General features: G+C 44.1%; 4 protein-coding genes across 5 annotated transcripts; 3 read left to right on the top strand and 1 right to left on the bottom strand.

Moving 5' to 3' along the window:
* The first annotated feature begins 184 nt into the window (after nt 1-184).
* Nucleotides 185-973, top strand: LOC6615342. The gene is made up of 2 exons (XM_002039704.2): nt 185-459; nt 521-973. Exons 1-2 carry the CDS (start codon nt 445-447, stop codon nt 842-844), a joined length of 339 nt encoding a protein of 112 aa, XP_002039740.1. The 5' UTR covers nt 185-444; the 3' UTR covers nt 845-973.
* Nucleotides 956-25853, bottom strand: LOC6615341 (GTP-binding protein RAD). Of its 2 annotated transcripts, XM_032714334.1 has the most exons (10): nt 25301-25853; nt 17347-17827; nt 10992-11145; nt 9423-9539; nt 5471-5785; nt 5326-5414; nt 3396-3576; nt 3146-3279; nt 2870-2980; nt 956-2203 (listed from the first exon to the last, which is right to left on the bottom strand). In XM_032714334.1, exons 2-10 carry the CDS (start codon nt 17557-17559, stop codon nt 2057-2059), a joined length of 1461 nt encoding a protein of 486 aa, XP_032570225.1. In that variant the 5' UTR covers nt 17560-17827; nt 25301-25853; the 3' UTR covers nt 956-2056. The 2 variants fall into 2 exon arrangements, with proteins under 2 accessions (XP_032570225.1, XP_032570224.1); XM_032714333.1 differs by lacking the exon at nt 2870-2980.
* Nucleotides 14304-15512, top strand: LOC6615339. The gene has a single exon (XM_002039701.2). It carries the CDS (start codon nt 14351-14353, stop codon nt 15431-15433), a length of 1083 nt encoding a protein of 360 aa, XP_002039737.1. The 5' UTR covers nt 14304-14350; the 3' UTR covers nt 15434-15512.
* Nucleotides 15555-17031, top strand: LOC6615338. The gene has a single exon (XM_002039700.2). It carries the CDS (start codon nt 15647-15649, stop codon nt 16742-16744), a length of 1098 nt encoding a protein of 365 aa, XP_002039736.1. The 5' UTR covers nt 15555-15646; the 3' UTR covers nt 16745-17031.
* Nucleotides 25854-26087: the final 234 nt, after the last annotated feature.

Genomic DNA, 26087 nt, shown 5'->3' with positions numbered 1-26087 from the left:
ACTTTAGAAATTAGAGGTTGACACTTGATCTCGGAATCGCATTTCCTGAGATCACTGGCTAATTATTTCTTTTGACACGCGACCGAATGAACAAATACAAATTACTCATTGTTTAATTTCCGCTTGTTGACAACAGACTACTAGCAGGGGAAAATACAGAAGACCGCGTGCACATGATCTGGCTTTTCAATCAGACTCAACTGAGAGCGGAAAATGCTCTGGATTTTTCCACACTTATACGCTAATTTCCTGCGCCTCCAGTGCGAAAATCAAGACGGGAAACAAGAACAATTGCAGGTGCTAATAACGGCGGGCAAAAAAACATTGCCAATTCTATAAAATGTGGGAATTAGCCAAGTTGAACCACACTTAACAACCAGCAGCTCAGCAAAGAACAAGTCGATTTCATATCACTACTTAAAATCTAATAAACTTACCATCAAAATGCGTTGCAACAAGGTATGTTAAGTTATCAACTTTTTAAAGTATTTGTTTACTAATTTATCTATCCATATAATAGATTATCTTCCAATTTATTGCCTGTTTTGCGGTTATTGAGCTCGTGCTCGGTTATCCCCAAGATCGCTTCACATCAGCGGAACAGATTCAACAACTAAGTGATGCCAGTGAAGGGGCTCCGGAGATCTCTTCAAGCAGTGAAACTCTTAGAAATCTATACAGATACGAGCGCACACTGAGCAGATTACGAAGAGCTCTGGAGGAGCTGGCCTATGAGGAGGCGGCCGATGACATGGAGCTGGCCGAGATCAATGTTTTCCGGCCACTATTCCGTTACCGATCTCAGGTGGTGAAGGTGAAGAATCCGCAGCAGCAGTTTGGCTAACTAAACGCTTTAGTCTTAAGATTATCGCCTCATCTATTGAAATTAAGTCATATGCCATTGATATCTTTTATACAAACCTAGCCTGTTAAGAAGTAATATAGAGCTAATTTATATTGTTAAACATTTAAATATTTTATTGTTTCATTTGGTTGAGCCTATGCGCCTTGCAAATATACACACGTGATTATGCATATGTACACACCGATCTATGTAGTTCCCAATAGAGTTAAGTATATTATTGTAGTTACTTTTCATGTTTCCACTTTGAGCACATTTACTTGAAGGCTTTTGTGGAGGACACGCGAATTCCTTGCATTGCACTATTTCTTGGAAGGATTCCTAATATAAACACACCGACACACACATACATATTTTACTAAGGAAGACACAAAGAATATTGACTGCTAGCGCTACAATATAAATATATATATATACGATGGACACTCATCGAGGGCTATTTCTTTTTTTTATGAATTTATTTTCTTTAAATCTGTCTACGCAGCTAGCTAAATCCCTGTAAGACTTCCCTAAGCTGCTGAAAACGAAAATAACAAAGTGCTGCAATCCGACTTTAACACATACCCTATATAAATCTTATATGAAAATCGTTACTCTTCGGTTACATATATAGTATATAAAACTATCTTGTTTGCTGGGAACATTTTGCACACCTTTACTCTGCTTGTAAACAACTAAGCCGCTAGCCAGCTTATGAAAAATATTCAAACCCCCCACACCCCTTGCTCATGGCTTAGAAAAGTTACTAAAGTTGCTAGTTAAGTACATAAGTAGTGTTGTTCTCTGTTCTGTTTGGTTTAGTTTAGTTTAGCTTAGTTAGGCTTAGTTAGAATATTTGGTTTTGCTCCTTTCGCTTGGTTCCATTAAGTTGCTCATACGCATAGTCGCTGCAAGCGTTGCACACACATATGTACGTCCCTATGTTTTACATTAAATTTGATTTAATTTTTGATTATCAGGCTTACGTTAAACACTACAAATAGCTGGCTGCAAATGGCTGTTTGCAGGCGAATTGGAGAGCTTCGAAATCTCGAAACCTGTTTACATATTAGATGAGCCCATCTGGAGCACTTAAAGATAAAGCTTTCGGCCCGCTCCCGCCGGCTATACACATATTCACATATCAACACACTTAGCCGCTAAGTACATATATATATGTATATATAGACCTATAGATTGGATCGATTTGCCCTTTTAGAGCACCTGCAGATTCTCGCAGTGCTTGAACTTGGAGTCCTCCTTGCCCAGGATCCAGGTGAGCATCTGGCGGGCCTTCATGCTGGCCAGCATCACGCTGCGGCTTTTGTACCAGTGCGCCGGCGAATTGGCGTCCCTCGGTCCCTGAAACGGGCCAAAATATTAGATAAATCACATTTACTCAACTCCATGTATTCGCCAAAAAAAAGGAACAAATGCTTCACTTGGGTGGGCGGGGGATCTTACGGGCTTTATTTACATTTGGCTCTCAATTCAACTGCATTTTTATGGCCCTGCAGTGTGGTGGTTATTCCATTTTTGGGGCGCCAATTGAAGTTTGCATTTTTCATGTCCTTTGTGCGGATTCTGGGAGTGGGCACAGGATAATAAACAACAAACAAACAAAACACTTTTGGCAGTGTGCTTGGAATAGTTTCTCTACTCTGGGACACTTGACACATTTTCTTCTTGTTGGCAAACAGGCAGAAGTTCTTTTGGCGAAAGTTCAGGGCGCTTATATAATACGAATACAATCAACAACGCATAAACAGGGAGTTATGGCTCGGATATTATTGGATTTCACAGAAAAAGTATCTATAAGATACTTTTGGAAGTCCCCAAAAGTAATTTGAGGTTTCATAAGATTTACAATGGGTATATAATGGGTATATAACTTTTATCTATAGAATCATGCTTGTTTCGATTACGGGTTGGGGCTTGAAGAACACACTAAACATCGATTAGATTCGGTCCGGATAGCAGGTGGTTTTAAATGGATTTTTAGTCGGGGGTACATTTAGTTTTACTTACCCCGTCGTCGGCTTTAAGATCAGTCAGACAGTTATCAGTTTCTACAGTCTCTATGTTTGTGTTTTCTTTAAATTTGTTTTTATCTTTATCTTTTGATTTTTTCGGATTTAGCTGCGAAAGCGATCGATGTACATTGATTACAAGACACCAAAAACAGAGATAGATGGGAGTACAACTAGCTAACCAGCAAACTAGAGCTATAGAGAGCTAGAGCTAGACCTATGGGTGTTCTCTTCTTTTTTTTTGTTGGGGGTTTCTCTGGGATCTTGGACATACCTGCAACTTCACCTGGTCCTTCTTGAGTCGAATCTGGGTGAGCGTGCCGGCCAGTAGCTCGTCACAGTTGTGATTGATGCCCACGGAGACCTCGATAAACTTGGCTCCGAACGTGCAGGCCACGCATTTGCCATCTACGGAGCAGAATGGTGGAATGGTGGAGGATACGGATTCGGTCAGGTCACGCCACTTAATTGACGATGCAAATGAATGCAACGACTTGTCGGTAGTGGCTAATTGCAATACTCACCCTGGGCGGACACGGCGCGTGAGCGGGCCAAATCAATTTTGTTGGCCACCAGGATGGTGGGTCGATGGCGCAGCAGGTCCATGTCCTGCAGCCGCGATAGTATCTGCTTGGCCCGCGTGAATGACTCCTTGTCAATGCAGGAGTAGACCACCAGAAAGGCATCCGCCTGCTCCAGTTCGTCCTGGAAGGCACACAGAACAGCAAAAGCAAACGGGCCAATTGAAACACGGAACTCAACAAGTTTACAACATTCCGGGCATCAGGCTTTCGTGACTGCCGAAAGTATTTAATGCCCTGTTTTATTGCAACCCAGTGGAGGCGAAATTAAAAGTTCTTAACTGCGCACCGTCAAGTGCAGGCGTTGTGCGAAAAGTCGAGCATCCATACAACCCAAGCCAACGTAGCCCACATTTTCCGCACCCAGCGCCTTGCCGGCTTCCTTTTGTTAGCCGGTACTTTTGCATTTTATGCTCGTAAAAATTAAAATTATGGCCACTTGGCATCGCAATAACGTGGCGAGCGAAGGAAGAAACTTTCCGACTCGCCCCGACTTTTAATGATGTTCATTTATCTGGCCCATACATTACCAGACGGCTCTATCGCCCAGGTCCTTCGAGTTTCCCTTCACTTAAAGGTGCGAATGCGTTTATTCATTAGCTTTTCGCGGTGTTGCGATACAGGGACAAGGTTGAATACACTTTTATTTCCAAATGCATTTGAATTATATTTTAATCACTGAAAATGGTCTCTTGAATTAATAATATGTGGCTTAGAACTTGAATTGCAAAGATCTTGTTACTTTTTATTGCAAATTATTAGACATCTTGCTCAACGATTTCTTAAACTCAATTGGTAAAGATATATCACGATTCAAAGTTATATATTCGCTTGCATGGGAAACTCGGAACTTCTTGGCAAAATTAATTGCCCTAAAATGTAAGTCCTTCCTTCGCTTTCCCAAGGAATTTCAGCTGTCCAACCTTTGGCCAAATACACTTTGTCTGCGGTGACGTCGGCAGGTTCAACTTCCAGCCCAGGGTGCTGGCTTCCGATTCCGTGGCACATCCTCATCCGCCATTTGTAAATTTGGCACTTGGCGCCGGGCGTCAAGGTGCTCGGAATTGGGGAAGACTTAAGGTCAGACCTTAAGCAATTTATTATTTGCTTTTCCACAGCGCCTTGGCTTTAATTCGCTGATTCTAGTGTCGCACTGCCGAATGGATAAATTGTTGCCATTTCCTTTTGTTTGTCCTCGTCGAGCGGCCGAGTCGTCATCACCATCAACGGAATCGTCCATCGGCGATTACAATTATCATTATCGTGTTCATTTGTATTGTTTGCCACCCTCAAAGGCGGCGGCGGCAAACGGCCCGTTGGCCATTTGGCAATCGTCCAGCAATTTGGCATTTCGATTGCACAGTGGCTCAAATCGCTGTACTTATATTTGACTTTCTCCCCCCTGGGCGCTCCCTTTTTCCCCATTTACCCACATTTTGTTGTGCCAACGTTTGCAAATTGCTTTGGTTGCAGGCGGCGGCGCCCGTCTGGCAGGATTTTAAATGAATTCCTTAAATTTCAAGGCAGCCTCCATCATTCCGTGCATTTCACCATAATTAACCGCATTTCGCAGCTTTCTGCAAAAGTTTTCATAGTTTTTCTCGAGTTTCCCAGCACTTGCCCTTTGTTATTGTGGGCGGGAGGCAGGTCTCGCATTTCAGCAACTCATTTTGCATCTGTAATTAATTCACTTTGTGCAATACATGCCCGCACAGTTGGCAAATCACCCCCTGTTCCCCAGGGCATATCCTGCTAGCCAGGCAGTCAGGCTGCCAGGACACAAGCTCATTTGTCTGGCCAGTTAATGGTGAAATATTCAACGGCAATTACAAACACAAATAGGAAAGCTGAGGGAACTTGACAAATGATTTACCTTGCTTTCTGGATTTCCAGTGAGGAACTTCAGTTCCGATTCGGTGCCATTCAAGATGATTGAGACGTTCTGCTCGGCATCGTCGCATTCTGCAAAAGGTTTAATGTTTCAGTTGAAATATGGCAAACGCATCATTCCCACTAACCAGGTCCATCGTAGGCATTGATGCAGTCCGAGGTGCGGAACTGCGAAAGCAGAGCCTGTTTGCCCACGCCCGCGGAACCCAGCATTTCGACGCGATAGAATTCCACCGGCTGGTGATTCTCCTGGGCATTGGCATTTCCGAATCCGTTGCTGCTGCTGCCGCCATTGTAGCCACAACCCAGTCCCAGGCTGCTTCCGCCCCCGGCCACGCCCCCCAGTCCGCCCACGCCGTTGCGTGTGTGCATGGGACTGGATGGAGCCAGGCTGTTGCTCCTCGAGCGCCGGCGACGGAAGGAGTCACCTCGATTGATGATACCTGTAGCGAACGGAAAACAGTGGAGAGTTGTCAAAAACTCGGTGAGTCTGCTAACAAAAAAAAGGGAGAAAAACGCGTCACCTATTTCGCATTCCCAGTGCACGAGGGAAACTTTTGTTAGTCTACCTGTCATACGCGGCGTATGTGCAACGTGCGCTGACTTCGCGACTCGTTGCGCATACGCCACGTAGCCGCGGCAGAAATTACAGCTTCCTGCCGCAAGGGCAACATCAACAATAGCTAATCTGCCTTTTGTGTTTCATCTGTGCCAAAACAGTCCACCTCCCCTTCTCTTGCCCCGCCCCCTCCCGCTGACCTGTCTGCCTGGGTTTTCCTGCCAGCAGTTAGAAAAACTCATTTTGCGGTCAAAAATTTAAGCGATGTTTCCTGCATTTTTGCACCATATAAATGCCAAATATTTACAATATAATTTGCATATACACTGAATATTAATGGCAGCATTTAATGTGCTCTTAAACAAAAATAAAACAATTAAAAAGACATCGAAAATGATGTGGGACAAGGCGTAATGGTTATTTTAACCCATTGCCTTGTTCCGGAAATCGCACAATGTGCCTATGAATTTAAGTAGATTTTTTGACTAGTCACATGGATTATGTTTTCAATTTATTGATAGTAAACAAAGAAAGATATGCGAAACCAAATTATTCAGATACATGTATTGAATGTACACATCTGTTCGGATGTTACCCTTCCATTCCAGCCCCAGCTGCCCCACATTGGGATAATGACCGACCGAAGAAGGTATTACCCAACGAAGATGCCGAGTCAAGAGCCTTTGAGCTCAAGTCGCGGCCATTGTCATTTGTAATCCCTCAGGCCGATGGATGTGTCTGTAATCGAATGCATATATACATGTCCGACACTGTACGATTTGTTCTGAATGCTGTGTACGTTTGAAATGTCATAAATAGATTTATTGCCATCCTTATTGCATTTAGCGAAATCTACGCGTCTGTGTGTGGATGTACATCGCAGATTTTTCAGTATTCGTTGGCATTTGCTGGCTCCTCATCTGCGGTCATTAATTGTGCAAATTGATTTAATTGCCAAAAGGCGTTCTAAACATTTATATTCGAGCACACATGGGGGGCAGGGTTCCCCCTCTTTTATTTTATTTTTTTTGGTGCACAGGCATGGGCCGTCATCATTGGAAAGCCATAAAACCATTTTGGGTGGCCATATTACCAATTTCTCTCTTTTTTTCTGGGCCATCGGGGATTGCGAGGCGGCTGCGCGTGTGGGAAACAATTCATTTGGAATAGGTGCAAACGGGCGGCCATTAAAATTGCGATTTAGTTTCGTGAAATTTCTCACATCATATAGCTACATGTGTGTGCAATGTTCATATTTATTCTTAGCCATTGGCTATAATTGAAACTGACTAATCTCTGGAGTAATTGCAGACGCTTTTCCCGATTTTCCGCTGGCCATTCCTCAAACAAACGTTTTCGTTTCACTTGTCTTTGATGTTGGTTCAGCACTTTTCATTTTCCACGGAGCATACTCATCTGTTTGTTTGCTCGGGGGGCATAACTGTTTGAGAAAATAAATCGAACATTTTATTTGCTGATTGATTTACAGTGGGGCGAGTGTGGCACGAGATTTCGCATATGCTGCCACTTTTGAGATATGATTAACCGACTTCAAGGTCAGCGGCGTTTTTTGTTTATGCGAAAATACACCCACTACAGTACACAACAATCGAATGTTTCGCAATTGGCCAAAATTGCCAATTGCCAATTGCTGGAAAAAATCAGGCAGCAATGCAAATATCACCACTCGCTCCACTTCATTCAATTACAGTTGGATCCTGGCCCACAGGACAATTGTCGGCTCTTGTGCGGAGATGTATTTGTATGGAAAATTCATTCAGGCCTCTTTAGTGGCTGCCATCGATGACTGACACTCGGCACTGGGCATTTCAATTAATCACACACCACCCAAACCAGCCAGCCATTCCATCCCAGCCATCCACCCACTCCAAACATATTCGATTCGAATGTCGGCCTGTCAGTTTTCCGGCGGCTCATTTTAAATTTCCCACTCGTGCCGACCGTAAACGTGCATAGTTGATGGATGGCCACAGTTCCCTTTTGTCGGGATGAGTATACCCACACGATCTGGCAAACATCTTGAGCGAATTAAAATTAATTAAATGAACCCACATGATTCCTGGCAAGAAGTAACCGCAAAGCAAAGCTGACACCTCTTGCCCCCAAACAACCCACTACAAGGCTTTCCACTTGTATTTGAAAGCAATTTAGTTGAGCAAACACAGACACTTCATTGAATTTTAATATGCACTGCATTTGGGGACGCTGCTCAGCCGCAGTAAGAAGAATTTAACAAGCGACTGGGGGTGAACTTTTAATACCCTTTGATGTCGCATGAGTTTTTTAAAAAAAAGGATATGCAAAGGAAACTTGTTTATACAAAAAATACTTCTGAAAACGTAGTTGAATGTCAGAATAAAATGGGTAAAACGGGATTACAGGAGTTTAGCTGACAAACCTGCCATCTGGAATAACTTTAAAACTTGTGTTTTTTATGCACATCTATTCGCAACTATCCCCATCCCATATATCTACTTATTCTGCGTCTGTCAAATGGTTCCGGCTCCTCCTTCATGACTAAGTTATGACACCTCGTGTGCTGTTAGTACGCAGGCTTGTCGTCTGCTTCCTGTCATGTCTGCTCAAGTGTTCCGTACTCCGTACTCCGTACTCCGCACTCCGTTCTCCGTTCTCCGTATTCCGTATTCAGCTTAAACACGTACTTTTTTTGCGGGAGTGGGTTAAGATAGCAACTAGAATGCTCATCACCTATCTATGGAACCACAGAGAAGCAAAAGGATTTTGAAATCACTCTTGCAAAAGGAGCAATTGTTAGTCAAAGCCTGACTTGTTTCTTCGGGCTTAATCAATCAGTTATTGCATAGATTCACTGCACTAACAGACACTTTAATGCGCTAGTAATCCCCAATTCACGTGAGCCAAGCAGTTCAGCTTGCTAATCGATCTTAATTGAATTTAAGACACTTGAAATTATTGCAAACTTTCTCAACGAGATAGCATCTTCAAACTTTCAACCAAGTGCCTTACAGTTCCGAGTCGCACTGTAAGTGGGTTGCGATGGCACACAGTGCGTATGTGTAACAATAACGTGACACAAATGTAGAATATAAAGGGAGGAAAAAAACGCACACATATGTAATGGCAAAAGTTCGCAGGACTATGTGAGTGTGTGTGTACATATGCATGTCTGTGTTTTTTGGGCTGGGATTCATATTCTATGCGGAGTGGCATTTAGTGCCACTGATATCTCCTTAACATCTTCGGGTAACAGCCTTTTAAGATTTCAATAAGGATTGCTGCGCTGCGTGCCCCGGAACGAAACTATAATTTTATGCCGTCTAGTGTATCGTGTGTCCCCAAGATGATGTGCGTGATCCCAGGTCCCAGGATCCCAGCTCCCTGCTGCCCCCCAAAACCTATGGCCGCATTGTTAAGATGTTTAATCCTAGTCATCTGGCCCTCGGGCTTTGTTGACTTTCAATTTCGAAATTAATAAATGCTCCTCAGTGGTCTTTGTTGCGCCACTCGAACCAACTCACCTCCCTTGGAGGCGCTGAAAGTGCGCAATCTGTCCACATCCTCGTCGTCGTCGTTGACGCGCAGGTGATGCATGTTCATGGTGGGCACGTCCAGGAAGGCGTTCGATTTTCTGTGTGCTGAAAGAGATTAATGTGGATTGGATTAGGGATTAGGTTCAACCATTAGGCTCACCTGCCACCTAATTTCCAGATGCTTTAAACTGACAGCCAAGCTGATAACTCACATATATAAATACATGATAAATGCATTTTTAATCGAGTTTATTAAAACATATTATTCAAAGTTTAATCTCTCTTATATCTATGCTATTTTTTTTAGCACATTTGTGATGATTTCTGTCAAGAGTAAAAAAAACAAGTCGATTTCCTCGACTATAAAATACCTGTTTGGTATATAATAAAGTGAAAAATTGATTGGGCCATATGCACTCGGTTATTGATCCTGATCAAGAATATATATATAGTTTACATGGTCGGAAAAACTGCCTTCTACCTGGTACATACTTCTCACCGAGTCTAGCATACCCCTTTTACGAGTAACCGGTATAACAACAATTGGAATATATGAATAAACATTGGCACGCAAAAACCCGAGCGTAGATAAATATGCGAGAAACCCTTCGGTTAAACGTGCTGCATTATTGATTCAGTTTTCCCTGCTCCAGCTGGCTGACATTTGGACAGCTTTAATGGTTTCCGTTTCCCCATGTCGAGTTGACAGTGAGAAGTGCAACACACGTAGCTCACTCGCTGCCCGGGTAAACTGGGTCAATGGTTAAGTTCATCATGGAACGCCCACGTTAATTGAATCAACATTAGTGGAAGGTACTTAACAAAGTGACGGATGAAACAAGCATATGCTGTTTCAGCTTCAACACCTCGCCTTAAAGTCCTGCACTCATGCAGGATGTCCCATGCTCCTTTTGGCACCCCAGGACTTAATGGTCAACTTTACATCGCCGCCGCTCTCGTGCTGCGAGCAATTTGGCTGAGAGCTTAGTTTATGCCGCATAAAAGATCAGACTCAGCACTTGGCTAATTTGTTGCCGTTGTTTCGCCGCTTTGATGGCTCCATCCGGCCATTAAAAGCCGCAACTTTAACTAACTTATGTACAAGTGCGGTCGAAATTCTAGTGAGCTGTGCTGCTACTAATGGAAGTGGTTTAAAAGCTTGAGCAAATAGAGTGATACATTTTAGTTTTAAATTCAAGCTAACAACCAAATGCTTAGTTTTAAGCGATAATGGTAGCTTGAATATCCTAAGTAGAAAACAGACAGCACTTCCAAGTGATTTGTTCCTTGCTTTCAAGACGACAATTTAATTTAAGAGGACGGAAAAGTGCTACTATCAAACTTTTTAAATATTTCTGAGTTTAGTTTGAAAATACTACTACTTTTCAGTGAACCAACTAATCTGCTTATCTACAAAGTTCGCAGGTAATCCTATGAACTTCAATATTATACTTTGCCAGCTTAGCATCAACTGCATTTACTTTCTTCGGCATCCACTTGATAACTATTTAATTCACCGCAATTGTAGCTGCTCATCTCCGGGCGTAATTTACTCACCGTGCGTCTGTGGCCTCCGCTGCGATAGTTTGCGGCGCTGCGGAGGCGTCTCCGTCTCGCTCAGCCGGGGCTCACTGGTGCAGTAGCTCCGGGTCTCCTGGAGCGTGTGCTGCTGTTGCTGCTGCTGCTGCTGCGCCTTGGTCTTCTGTCGGACCTGGAAGTGGGAAGGAGGAGGAGTGTCGTTAGAGCAGGCAACTATGTATAGCTATCTATCAAAGGCGGCCCAAGGCAATCGCTGTGATTTATGGACTGCCCTTGCGATTGACTGAGAAATTAAATTGCATTTCTCAAACAAATCAAATTGCATTTGTTTGTCCTTTGGTGAAAACGACGTCCACCATCTCACTTGGCCACCGTCAATGGCATAATTTATCGGCTTGTCCTGGCCCTGGTTCTCGCTGGAAGGGCTCCTCCGCGATCCTCTTTGACGAGAACTAGAGAGGGGATATCCCCCTAAATGTCAAGGTTAAACGCCTTGGCCACTCCAAATGCAATCAGCGCCAATGCTTGTTTCGCCCGCCGCAAAAGTTTCCTGCTCAGGCATTGGCGGGTAGGTTGGAGCAGGAGGACGTGTGCCTGTTCCAAATCCTTCATGCCACGTCCAAGTGCCTGTCAAGCCGCCTCAGCTCTGCGGTGCTCCATTGGAAGCCTGCCTGCCTGCCTGCTGACGACGGGGCGAAAACTAATTTCACCACCTGTTCCGGCAATGTAAGCTTCTTGTTCAGTTTCTTTGGTCCAGTGTGAGGGCGATATATATTTATAGCTATGGCCATAGCCGCATGCAAAACGTCCAACTTTGTTAGCCACTTCCGTTTTCCTTGGCCCAAAAAAGCAAAAAAAAGCAGGGGCGAGGGCGAACAATATGATTTGGGTGTTGGGGACCAATTAGTTGGCATTTCGAAGTTATTAAGTTGTGCCGCTTATGTCCTTGATTCTAATTAATGGGTTTGGCTTTGTGAGAAGTGTTTTATACATGCCTATAGGTACTCAATTTATTGTTTTAATCCTTTGATGCGATCTCTTAATTAAATTACTAAATATGTTTAAAATTAAGTTTTCACGTGAAGTGAAGTTCAGTTGGATCTACATTTAACATCTTTAAATAAAACCAGTTTGCTTTAAAAAAATCTGCTATATGTTTGATTGAGTTATGACCGTAAAGGTTTTTGGCCTGAATTTGCTGCTGATCAGGATTCTTAATCCCCTGAAAGCCACGCTGATTCCGCCACTGTTCCCGCACAAGGTTTCCTCATCGCTGGAAAACGGCACGCCGGAAGCGCTTGCTACGTGGCGTCGGCTGTCAAGTGGCCAGGGATTTGGGCCACGTTGAGTTTCTGGTCAGTTGGAGGGACCGGCAAAGCCGCCAAATCCGCAGGAAGTGTGGCCAGGGGGGTGGGGCGGCCATTAGGCCAGCTGTCAGTGTAAACGTTTCTTGTTTATTTAGTGGCCGCTCTTTTGCGCTTTTTATGGCGCACACACACATATACGAGTTTAGACATATAACTACGAACCGGACTGTATACGTATGTGCGCATTTATCCTGGCATTTCATGGGCTCTCGTGACCAGTAATTGCTCTTCTTTCTTGGCCAAATGTTTGCATGGTCTACTTTGCCGGCTTAATCAAATATTACAACCATACGGACGGACGGACACCCACATCTAATCTGTGCGGATGCAGCGGTCGTCTGGTCAGCTGGTCAGATGGTCGATGTTTCTCGCTTCAGAAATTAATTGCTTCCTGGCTTCCCAGTTCATTGACCATGCGGTGCTCCGCGGCATGTCCTGCGGCGGTGTCTTCAATTTGTACCCGCTTAATCCCCAATTAGTTCTCCGGGGCAGCGCAGATAATTTATTTTCTTAATGCGCTCCGTTTTACGGGGTTCGAAATCGTCGGGCGACGGGGGATTAAATTAAAATTCGAAATTAATTTCACATTTCCCTATTTGACTTTAAAATTAATATAACACATCAGTTATTCCTATCTGAAAGGTTGGTGTCTTTAAATTTAGTGATATCTTGTGAGGTATATCACTATTTTTCATTTATTTAGTTTTATAAAATGTACATACATCCTATATTTTTCTTGCAAATTTATTCTGCCACTGCTTAAAGTTTTGATTGCACACAAGACTGCAATTTCCTCGCCCCCGATGAACTTTTGTGTCGAAAGTCGCATAATATTTTCCCATTCGTGGCTGTCTTATTTGTCTGTTTTGGCTATTTGTTGGCTTTTGTCTGGTATTTGCATGGAATATATCTGACTTTGGCCCACAGAATGCCGTGCAAAACGAAAATAGCTTTACAATGCGGTTTCATCGAGTTCGCTGCCGTTGTGGCATCTTCTCATTAAACTTTTGCGTCTGCAGATGAAAAGTGCTAGCGACTTATCGACATTGGGACATCAAGGCAGTGAGGACTCCAAGTTTACTTCCTTGCTGCTTGCCGATTGCATCCTTACTCCCCGATTCCTTATAACAAAAGTCGTTTCAGCACTCCTTCCTTGACTTTAATACCCTTTACTATCTCGTTTGGCAAATCAGTAAGATTTGTGTAGTACCTACTAGTTTAAGCATATAGATTTTTAACCAAATTTGCAATCTATCTTCTCTAAAAAGGAGATGTGTATATGTGCAATCATACGCCGAAATGTAGGCAACGATTTTTGAAGACCAGGTATTCAATAGTCGATAGCGCCAAGCACTTACTTCTCACTTGCTTAGCTGGGAACTCATTACGGCCACGCCCAGCGAGAACATGCCGCCCCCGAAAAGCGGGAAACCATGTGTGTGTGTCTTGGAAACTTTTTCTATATAAATTACCAGCTCGAGGCGCATCTCAGGCGATGAGAACGACATTTTTAGCACGATGCATGGTTGTATGGCTGCTTTTTGTTGCCTCGTTTGCTTACTAATAATGTCGCGAGCAGAAGCAGAAAAGGGGGATTCGCCAGCGAGGGATATTCAGCACCAGAAGCTGCGAACTGGAAGCTAACCACCCCGCTCCAACCCAGCCAGGACAACTCATACGCAGCGTATGCCGCCACGTGGCGAGAGTCTTTTGTGCGAGACAACCATCAGTCCGATGAAATTGAATTTCCCCACGATATAACTCAATTCACACGCCGCACTGCAAGTGTTCCGAATTCAAGGCTCCTCGGACGGCTGGGTGACGGAATCAATTAAATTGGAAACGTCAGCGACTTCAGTTTTTCTGTATTATTTCAGTTGCGGTGATGAAAAATTCAAATTAATCCATCTTCCTCAAATAGGCCTTTCTTTTTCATTCAAGGTTCAGTTCAGATTGTCGATTCGGGTTCGTCGTTATTAGAAGGAGGTATATACTATACACTAGTTAATAATGGAAACGACCGCTCGGCTCCAGCAGTTGAAACCCCAACAGAGCGTCATGTCGCACGTCACGGTCACCGAGAGTGATGCCGAGTTTGCGATCCTGAATCTGGATTGCACCGAAGGCTTGGAGAGCTCGGTGACCAAGATCCTGGTGGCCATCGAGGAGATGTTCTGCAGTTACTTTGAGGACCTCAAAAAGGAGCTGGAACTGCAGAGGATGGCGGCACTGACCTTGAACCAGCTGAGCCAGCGCTACAGGATCAACACGAAGGTGGACACGAGCTGCACGTGTCCGCAGATCTATGAGATCGAATCGGATGATGCGATCATCAACAAATACTACATCTACTACCAGGTGATAGCCTGTTCCAACAATAACCAGGGTTGGGTCATCCACAACATGCGCCCCTATATACTCCTCTTTCGTCGAGAGTGCGCCAAGTTGGATCTGAGCGAGGATAGTCCCTTCATCATGGGTGACGCCTTCCACAAGCCAATCAAGTTCTTCATCGACTTGGTGGAGGAGCTCTTCGCCTACTTCTACAGTGGTCACGTGCAGTTTGACTGCGCTGCCTACATGTTGGATCCCCTGGACCTAAACAGCATCAAGTACTACCAGAAGCTATTGGAACCCAATGAGGACTTCGCGCATTACTTCAAGTACAACATGAGCTTCTGCAAGTGCTTGCGGATGCCGCGCCGGTGTCCTGCCCACGAGTATCCGCAGGTGAAAGAGGACTTTAACGCCACCTTTGTTAATCAGGCCAAGAAGAAGCGGTGTGCCAGGCGGTGCGAGAAAATGGCCGAGCCCGAGAACAATTTACTGGATCGAAAGAAGTCCATAGTTAGACTCCAACGTCCCAGCAAGATGTCTGGCATAAGCACCGGTATGGAAACAGAGCTGGACAACGAAAGGGAACTGAAGAGATCCATCTCTAAACACCAACGTCGCAGTGAGAGGTCTATAATAAGTATTACTAAGGAAAATTACCATATTCCTTTTCCCGACGACCGACACGAGCTAACTGTTAAGGATTCAGTAATCAGATGGTCGAGGAACCCACAAATTCTCAATATGGATGTATCATAAGCTTTTATATTTTGTATACAGTTACGTTTATTTTATATGAGGTGTATAGATTTTTATAAATTGTCTACTGAGTTCCCCATGCTTTATTGGTTTATTCCAGTTTGTTAGGCTTCATCTGGGCTAGGGTTATCCTTCATCGTCGACTTAAATGTCATTCGTCAGAAGTTTTCCTTGTTTTGCAGGGGAATACACTTAAAACACACACAACCGAAAATGGAAATGCGTGATCGGCTGTACCAAATGATGGTGAGCCAGAGCTTCATGTCCAGAGCCACGGTGACCGCCAGCATGGCCAATTTTGCGATCGGTAATCTGAAAAGTTCCGATGCTGTAGAGAAGACGGTGATCAAAATTCTGCTGGCGATCGAGGAGAAGTATCGGAGTTACTTCGACAGCTATAAGAAGGAGCTGGAGCTCCAGAGGATCGCGGCAGAAACGCTGCACCAGCTGATCCAGCGCTACAAGATCACCATGCAGCTGGACACGGGCTGCACGTGTCCGCAGATCTATGAGATCGAATCGGACGATGCGATCATCAACAAGTTCTACATCCACTACCAGGTGATAGCCAGTTCCAACAAGAACCAGTGTTGGGCCATCCAAAGCCTGCGTCCGTATGTGCTGGTCTTTCGGCGCGAATGTGCCAAGTTGAATAGGCACGAGGAGAGCCCCTTCATCCTGGGCGATGCCTTCCACAAGCCCATCCAGTTCTTCATCGACCTGGTGGAGGAGCTGTTCGCATACTTCTACAGTGCACACCTTCAGCTGGATTGCGCGGCGCGTCTGTTGGATCCCTTGGATCTGAACCGCATGGAGTGCTACATGAAGCTGTTGGAGCCCAACGAGGACTTCGCCGAGTACTTTTTGCACAACATAAGCTTCTGCAAGTGCATGCGGCCGCCACCGAATTGTCCGCCGTACGAGCACCATCAGAAGATCAAGGATCAGTCCGACGCATATCTCAGCCACGCCAAGAAGAAGCGGTGTGCCAGGCGGTTCGAGAGAATGACCCAGAACGAGGCACAGACTGCGAAGCGGGAAAGCTGCTCGGTGGAGCGGAAAATGTCCACTGGCAGCCCGAGGACGACCAGGAGCCTCAGTCGGGAGGCTTCTGTCGGGGAAGAAGCCGTATCCGTATCCAACCAGCGACATGAACGCACCCTAACGGATCAGCTGATGTGCGCCCTCAGCATTTCCCCCGAATGTAGACACGACAACAACAACCAATGCGACCATCAATTAATTGGGCCAAATGCAGGTGATTCTCCGTTTCTCGGAAATGTCTGCGGAAATGTAGTTATGCCCAGTTAACACAGCTCCTTGAATATTTGTGGCACGCAAATGGGAGTTGCTTACCATGTAAACTTCAAAGATACTTTCAGCTGAGCACACTCGATACTCAAAGTACATCAATTAAAAGTGAGCAAAAGTTTTCACTTCAATCAAGTGAGACACTTCAAAATTTGTTGTCACGCGAATCCACTGAAGTTCTTTCAAGTTGGCTTTAAAATTAACAATGTGATTCGTGATTGAACATTATAATCTGTAATCTGCAAAGCTAACAAACAAATGTAATAAATTCATTTATAAAAATTCAATTCAGTGTTTCATTATTATTAATGGAACACATGTGCTCTAAGTACCATTACATAAACTCAATCAGTTATATTTGCGCCAATGGTCCTTTGGAAATTAAAAAACACATTATAATATGGTTGAAATGGCAATCTGCATGTGCGTGACTACCAAGTGGGCTAAAAGACGATGTATTTATAGTAAAAAACGTGCATTTATCGAAAGCTAAAATTAAATAAGCAACTTTTGCCAGCGTGACGGGCAGATGCAAATGCTAATGCTAAATCTGTACCGCTTGGATGCGTTCCAAGCGCATTACGTATACGCCGCGTACTCACCGATCTGGCGCCGGAGGTGATGCGGGCGCTCTGGGAGCGCGTTGCCGGGCGGCGTCGCCGGTAGCCGGGAGTACCGCCCTCGGGCGTGGCACTGCCGGAGGCGCCGGGCATTCCATGGATGACCGTCTCGATGCTGGCGCCGGTGGCACAAATGGAGGCGCTGCGCGTCTTCTTCTGCATCCGATGATGCATCGGCGAGATGTCGTCCACCATGGTGAGTTGAGTCTCGGTCTCGTTTGGGCCAACTCCTGGGAAATTTCCGTTGGTGTCCGGTGTGTCCGGTGTGTCCGGTGGTCTGTGGTCTTCGCCGGCAATTTTCCGTAACGAGTTCGGTCAAGTTGCTAGGGTTTGCTACTTGTGTGCATTAAGCAGTTCGTGCTGTGGCTCTAGTTGCTCTATTTTGCTGCTGTGGATGCTTGGTTGCATAATTCATAATCTGAGTTTGGGATGGTGTGTGACTTTAGTTTGTTTGTGGTGCACTCTGCAAATAAACCGTGACAAGCAAATGAAACGAATGCACAAAACATTTAAATGATTTTTCATTTTAAATCATAAAATTACACTTTTTCTCGAATATTTGCTTCGTGATGTCGTGACGTGACCAAGTTGCACAGAAATAACCCAAAGAAATACTGTGTATATATTTTCGAAAAGCAAAAGTGAGCTACGAAACCGAATTTCATTTGCGTTCTACAAGATGCTATGTGTAACAACATGCAACATAATTTGCTGTGTGATTTTTCATTTCGCCCCGCAGCCATTAAACATAAAATTCTTCTGTTTGTTTTTCCAATCCCCCCGCAATCTGCCCCATTCCCCCGTTCCCCATTCGATTTATTTTTAAACGTGCCTCACGCGTCTCTTGAAAACTGGGTCAGCTTCGGTGGTTGGCCAAAGCCCATTCGCATTTTCAGTGGACACCCCAAAAACGACAAATTGCTACAAACAAATTTGAAATTTATACGAAGGGGCCAAAGCCTTTGAGAATTGTGGTTTCCATCGGAATTATATAAAGGCTTAGATGACTGTTATGTGCGTTGGTTATGCAAGCGATTGGGGTTATCCATTCTGATTGGTTGATTGATACCGAGTTATGTCAAAGTTTTCATTTCACTTATCATAGTTTAACCTGTGTGTCAGCAGCCTCCTTCCCACCTTTCAAAACAATTACTTTGTACCATATCATTTAAATCTTACTTTATAGAGCCTTTTCTTATGCCAAATATTTGTTTCTAAGCCATAGCTTACTTTCCATTTTAAATAGAATACATTTATTGCTAAACCTCTTGATGTATGATTACCAGAATTTTCCCAAGATTTCTTTCCATTGATTTCATAACAAATCGTTGTTTGGCTTCACTTGATCTTGTTCGTTTATCACGTAATCGCCATGGTCCAAAAAAAAACTCTTCATATTGGCTACAGTTGCTAACCCTTGCATCACATCATCCACATGTCGAACTCTTTCGTATGGTTTACTATAAAAAAAGGCATTTCACAATTGAAATGTAAATAAATTGCCGGAAAATGTGGAATGTTTCGAGTGGCACGGTGTGGAAAATGCTCTTTAAAGAGTTCGCCAAACTTAAATGAGAAACGTAAACTGCAGACTGCGAATTCTAATAGACACTAATTGCCATTTGCAAGGGCAGATTTCCCGAGGCGAAATTAAATCCATTTCTCAACTAGCCCAAAGGCAGGGAAACTCAAATTGAATTTTCCACCGACCGATGAGATGGGCTTTAGAGTGGCGGCTGGGGATGCGGATGTGGATGAGGTTGCGGAGGCAGCCGGCGGGCCAATCAAAACATATTTGTAATCCATTTAGGCATCCTGTTCGCTCCTTAGACATGCATCATTAGCCACTCGACCCGGGGCATCCTATTCCATTTGGCCCGGCTGTCCTCCTCCATTCTCCTCCATTCCACAAATCGAATTACGCTTTCGCTATCTTTTCATCCGCACTTGCACTTAAGTGCATCCAGGACACTTTTCGCACATTGTAGCGAACTTGATGAACTTGCAGTTTTGGCCGCGCTCATTCGAGGACTTTAAGGTCCTGCTGCTCGGTAATCAACTTGTGCGAATGATTAAAACATAAATAATTAAAAGCGAGCCACCCTTTTTTCGCGCTTAGAAGAGGAAAAGATTCGGGCCAAGTCCCTGGCAAGTAAATAATGCAAAAAAGGACTGGGGGGAAAAAGGGAGCAGAATAAATACAAAAACTTTAAAAGCATATGCGAGAACAGCTTGAGATAAAGAGTCAGCGGCACTGAGAGAAAAAGGTAGCAAAAAATGATGGCCTTAAAAATGCCCAAATGTGAATGTACCTTCATTGGAATTCCCAAGAAACTAAAAGTGTATGTAATGTGTAAGCGAAAGCGCATTTTACATCACATTAAAGCGTTTTTTATGTATACCTTGGCCAAAAGCAGCTAGAAAGCGGCCAAAACCACCCTACCATTTTAACTTAAGCAGCTTTAAAGGGTTGCGAACAGTTTCTGTGCGACTTTACGCTTGATTTGCCACCTAAACCGAGAATCCAGCGATGCATTACCAGGACACACGAAAAGGGAAAGCGAAATGGGTACGCCGATGATGATTTCAGCTGCTGACCTATCCAGTCGTGCATGAAACTCCAGGCCACATGGCAATGAAGTCGTCGTACTCCTCCTCATCTTCGTCTTCGGCGAGTCCTTTGTCAGCAAATTGAAACTAGAAGGCTGGCTGCTAGCCTTGTTTGCATTCAATTGATGCCGCTGGCATTTCTGGCTAACAAGAGCATTGCGTGTGTGTGTGCGTGTGAGTCCTTTTAATTGGCCGTAGGAAGAGTAGGAGTATGGTGTCACCATGCCAGGATTCGCCTTTAAAGCTTCGCCAGGGATTTCGCTATTAATTTTCATTTTTATGCTCACAGACTGAGGCCAACATTTTCGGGCCATATTAGTGGTGCGGTTGGTGGTCATTTGCCTTTATGGCCCGATATGATGTGGCCAAAATTTCGCTCCTACTCTTATCGGTTGGCCCGTTTGCTAGTTATTAACATGAATATTTTCGCTTCAGTATTTTCTGCGCCCGGCTAATCAGGCCACCCAAATGATGACAGCTGTGCTCGGTTCCAGGCAACCTGGGCTATCATCGGAATAAGCCCAAAAAATGGTTGCTTCGGCCTACCAATATAAACCCTACAAAAAACAAAACAAAAAAAATAAAATCCCCGATAAAGTGTCAACAGATAAGGCGCATATGGCCTGAATGGGAGGTTCTGTTTTTTAGCCTGGGAAGTAGGTGGTTCGAAGTTGGTAAGCCATTTGAATAAAACAAAGGTGAAACCATCAAAAGCATTTAGCTGAAACTGCAAACTAATTTGATTTAAATGAAAGCTGATTGCGGTCGAGAACGAATTGATTTAAAATGTCCAAATGCATAGTATCTTTTATAAATCCACAAACTACATAGATGTGCAGCTAATGTGATTATTTGTGGTGAATCATGAGATACATAGATTGTTAATCTGAAATATTCCCCTTTAAAGCACATTAAAGTTTGTATAGAATGCAGTTCCCTATTAGCCAACTAATGCGTACATTTTTCTCCCCAGGAAACGCTCGATTTCATCTTGTCCAGCAATGACCTTGAGCCACGTCTCCTTTGTGTGCGAGTTTGTTTGGCGTGCCAGCGGCTTCCTTCAACATGTCCACGTCCACATCCACATCCACGTCCTTGTTCGAGTCGGTGTCCATGTTGTTATCCGTGTGGCAGGGCAGCTCGTGTCGTTGTCAGTGGATGTTCGCAGCGTTTGTTTAATGTTTCCTTTGAGCCCCATCTCGCAACAGGGGTATTTGTTTATGCTCATGGCCAGCACCTGTTGCTGCAAAATTAATTTCTATGGGTCACAGGGCGCTGGCTGCTTGTCCCAAAGGTCGGCGGTGGGGTCAGGAGTAGGGTTCATCCTATTATTTCTGGCCGCTGATTGGCGACATTAATCCAAAGCCAGTGCACCAGGATCACTTTCTGGCTGAGATCTTGGGCCAAGCTTGAGCATATAGAGCTCATTATTATCATTTTCGCTGGCAGCTTGTCAAACGCAAATGAGCTAAATAAAAACAAAAAGTTTTTATTGCGCATACGCCACGTTGCCGTTGGTCGTTTTAGCTCTAATGGGACAGCATGTTATTAGCAGCGAGCTATTTCATTTGCTCTTTCTGCTCTCCGCCTCGGATGAAAACAAATTTGAATGATTAAATAAATTATCCAGCATTTGGATGTGACAGCGGGGACTAAGCGTGCGAAGAATTTTTATGATTTAAAAATGAGCAAAAAACAAGTGAAATATTTCGAAATCATGATGAAATTCCGTCAGCCAGTCGACTTTTATTTCTTTTCAGTTGACCAAAGATTTTCCAAACAGCTCGGCATTAGTTTATGTTTATTTCACGAAAGTGTTCTCTTTGATTTCGTGCTTAATGTTCGATAAATCGATGAGGAGGAGTAGGGATTGCTGGCGGGAATGAGCGAAATCTGCTCGGGAATTTACTTTGCTACAAAGATTTTCCAAATCGTTGGGCAAAATGGAGCTCAAGGGCAGATTATGCCGCCTAATGTGCCGTCTTCTTCGCCAGATTTCCACCGCCACCGCTCCTGGAATCCCTGTCGTTTGGTTTAAACTCGACGTCTTTCACGGTGATTATGACACATGTGGGTGTGGGTGTGTGTGTTGTGTATCTGGTGTGTGTAAATACTTGACTGTGCCAGAACGTGTTCATTCCGTTTATTCCACCTTTGGCTGCCGCCCGCTGTTTACTTCAAGTGGCATTCATTGGGGGTCTTGCCATGGCTTGTTATTCTCAATTTAGATTCAAATCCAAGCCAAGAGTCTGGCCGCCGGCGCAGATGTTTACACAAAAATTCACTTCATTTAGTTTGCGACAGGATAAATGCGGCACTTTGAAGTGTGGGTCATAATTAACTATCGGGAAATGTCCTTTGGCATCTGTTGAGCGGCAATTTGGGCACCGGAAATAAAACGAGGAAGTTTACGATGTTCCTTTTTTTTGTCCCCGAGGCGCCCCAATTGGTTAGCATTAGATTTCACATGGTCTTTGTTCGATTTTATTACGACCATTTGAGGAATTTCTTTTGTTAGCCAACTGAAAAATGCCTTTGCAAGTGAATAATTGAACGGGAAAAGCCAGAAATATTTGGCTATAAAAATCCGTGTGTTGTAACAAAAAAGGTTTTGTAATTTAGCTAATCTCTCCTAATTTCGCAGATCATGACCAAATTAACCAACCTCTTGCCTGACACAGAATTTTTCTTCTACTCCAGTGATTCCATTCGAAACTATTTGACTGGAATCAATGGCGCCTCCTTCTTCTTTTAGCATCTATCTGATTTTCCAACTCTTTATGCCATGGACACTGCTGACCCAGACAGTTGCAATTATGTTCGCCGAGGAAAGGGGGAAAAAGGGGAGAAGGGCAGACCTTGCTGGAAGTGTTCTCCATGTCCATCAAAGTAAGCTGGGTGGAATGGAGGAAGTGGCTGCCGCCTGGGAAGTACATAGGAAAATGAATAAAAAGCTAAGCCAGTCAGGAATTTATTTCGCATTTGAACTGCTGTTTGTTTGTTTGGCTTGGTTTTGGTTTGGGTTTGGGTTTTGGGTTGGTAGCTCTTGGTCGCTGCATTTTAAGTGTGTGCATAAATATTTTTGTTAGTTGTGTCTGGCTGAGGAGGAGGAGTTATTCAGCGGAAATGTGCCCCACTTCACTGACATCGCAGCCACTTGGCTCCTACTCCAATTTGCTGCCCAATTGTCACTGGCACTCTGGGCCCAGTCACGTTTTTCTACTGAAGTAAAACAGGAGTTGTGCACGGCAAAAAAAAGGGTTAGCCCTAGAGAGATATTTAAAAAAAGAAACTTGATAATCTTGCTTGAAAAGACGCCATTAATTAGTATCATTTCTACATAAGGTAAGATTGAAAATTCAGGGCTAACCCCCTTTTTTCTCTCACTTGTTACTGGAATATTTCTTGCCATGTAGGCGGTTAAATAAATGATTATATTTTCCACTTACGGCAACCCTTTTCTCGCCAGTGCAGCAATAGGAACACGAAGCTGTCATGTTCATAGCTTTCTGGGCGTAAAAAGTCCAAAGAGCAATGACAGGGGCGACGACATTTTTGGGGGCCAAGTGCTTGGGGGTGTTGGGCTAAAAAGCCGGATAAGCGGGATGGCCAGGAGGCGGTGGACAATGCCGCGACCTGGTCGAAAACCGGATTCAGTCCCAGAGCCGCAGAGGCACGGTCCTTGGCCACTGATGTCTCCCTGATGCCAGGTGCAGGCCCAAAAACGCTTTCAGGAACTTACCTTTGTGCCCGGGCTCTCTGGTGGCTGAACTCCATGGTTGTGGTAGTCAGTGCAGTGCTTTTAATTGAATTTGGAATATTTTTACCCCCCAAGTGGCCCAGGGGACAATCTGGCCAATCCATTTTGGCCAAGAGCGCACGAATTTGGCTATGACCAGATGGGCGTCCTCCGCCTACCTACCTACTGCAATTAGTGGTGGCTGTTCTCTTGCTCAAACTCTAATGGAATTAGTTGTTAATTTGATTTGCCATAAAAGCAGTCCGTGCATCCACTTTCATTCGTATGCGGGTGTGCTTGCGGCTCCTTTGCACCGGGGCGTGGCCAGGAAGTCGCGTGCCAATGGAGCCAGACACTTTGCTTTAATTGGCCTGGGGCCAGTGGGTGCAGTAGCTCGAGGAGGAGCGGGAGCAGGAGCAATCGCATCGAGCCACACACACATTGGAAAAAACAGTGAATTGAAATCAAAATGCCGCACTGCAGCTACATTTGTTTTTTTGCCCGCCCTCCTCCGATTGCGGATTGTGGTCATGGACTGTCCTGATTAGGTTCCAGATCTCCGGGGAATTGCTGCCGCGATTTGTATCACTAATGATTGCCCGCAATAACTGCTCTTTGTTTGCTCCATTCAGTTTCGCTTGTTTTCGCTGATTGCGAGTGACCAGCAATTTAATACTATCTGATCCAGTCCAGTCTATGTGGCTATAACTAAAATGTCTGTCAAAAAAACGATATGATGAGCTGCACAAACGAGTATATTTGCATGAAAAACAAACATGCAACATAATTCCAGGGAAATGTAATTACTGTGACCGAAGTTCTAAAGCGTTTGAAAAGTATGAAAATTAATTACATGGCAGTGTAATTATGAAAACATTAACTAGCCAACAACATTTCAATCAAGTTTTCCATTTGCATTCGCAGTTACGCTGTGACTTAGCCGCAAATTGTTTGTATTTTCTCTACACATTCCCTTGGGGCTTTTCTTCTGTAAATTTATTTTAACAACATTTAAGGGCTTTTCCCGTCCCAACGGAGTTTTTACAGCTCGATTATAGGGAATTTGCCGCCAGCCTCGCCATGACTTCTGATTAAATTGTATTTTATTTATTTTATAGGCTCTTGCATTGCCGCTTGCAGTCGGAAATCCATTTATCTTTTGTTACACTGCCCGAATTGATTGTTATTTGGCAATTTCCCGCAGGACCCCCTCGTCAGCGAACCAATGCTTTATGGCACCCCAAAGAATTCGCTCGCAAATAAACCATTTGGAAAGGAAGGAACATAAACCGATGGAGGCTGCTGACTTTTTGCCGTTGAATACTTAATGTGTAGGGCAACGCGGCGTATGAGTGATTTTTTTGTTCTTTTGTTTCGTTAAGGTTTTCCCGATTATCCTGTGTCGAAAAGGAAAAAGGAACAGGAAATGGAGTTGGGAATTAAGTAAACAAATCGAACCGCTGCCGGAAAAGCCAAAAGTGCCCAGCCACACGACACTTTCGGCAAAAGGTTCTCAACTTTTTTATGGTAAATTATCTATTTGGGTCACGACACTACAATTAGGCAATTTAATTAATCAAAACAAACCTGTATTTCGACTATTGACACCTTGGACTATTCTAATTCCAATTCCAGCGTCCTTGTTTGTGGTCGGTCACCAAACTGGAGAATCCATCCGGAAAATGTATGTTGGCGGCACTACTTATGTATTTGATCGATAATTGGTATAAAAAGAAATTTGTGATGGCGGCTCACTTTATATATAGCGAGATAATTTTGTGCACTTGTTCACTTTCTTTTTCCTTGTTTTCCGTTATTTTTAGATAGATTTCAGTTGTGAAGTGAATGCGAAATCGAAAACAAGCACATGCGATTTTTCTCTTTCAAATATTTCAGATTTCAAATATTTTCCACCATAAAACTTGTGTACGAATCGCAGGCACACACATTGCATAAATATATATCGAGTATATTATATTGTTTTGATTATTCCTGTTGTTGTTATTGTTGTTGTTGTGGTTGGGGTATTTTCAAACGCGGTTTTTCCAACTCAAAACGAAACGATACGCGAGGCGCTGGGCGATTTTCCAACCGCTTTTCACATCCGATCCGTGCGAGCGCCGTCGAGTGTTTGAAGCGATTTTGGTTCGGTTTGGTTCGCTGTGCCCGTTGGTTCGGCGCTTTCAACTGTGACGTCACGGAAAAGCTCTGCCACGTCACCGTTAGCTTTTCCGAGCGCATTGCTCTGCCCAGCCACTCCCCCAACCCCCCTTCGCTTTGCCCACCATTTGGATTGTTTGTATTTTTTCTTTACGACTTTGCTTTGTTTATCTTCGGCTGTCTCTGCTGACTTTGTTTTGAATGTTCCATCAAT

This window comes from Drosophila sechellia, chromosome 2R (assembly GCF_004382195.2).
Source record: "Drosophila sechellia strain sech25 chromosome 2R, ASM438219v1, whole genome shotgun sequence".
Lineage (NCBI taxonomy): Eukaryota > Metazoa > Arthropoda > Insecta > Diptera > Drosophilidae > Drosophila > Drosophila sechellia.
This window is presented reverse-complemented; position numbering and strand designations above follow the sequence as displayed.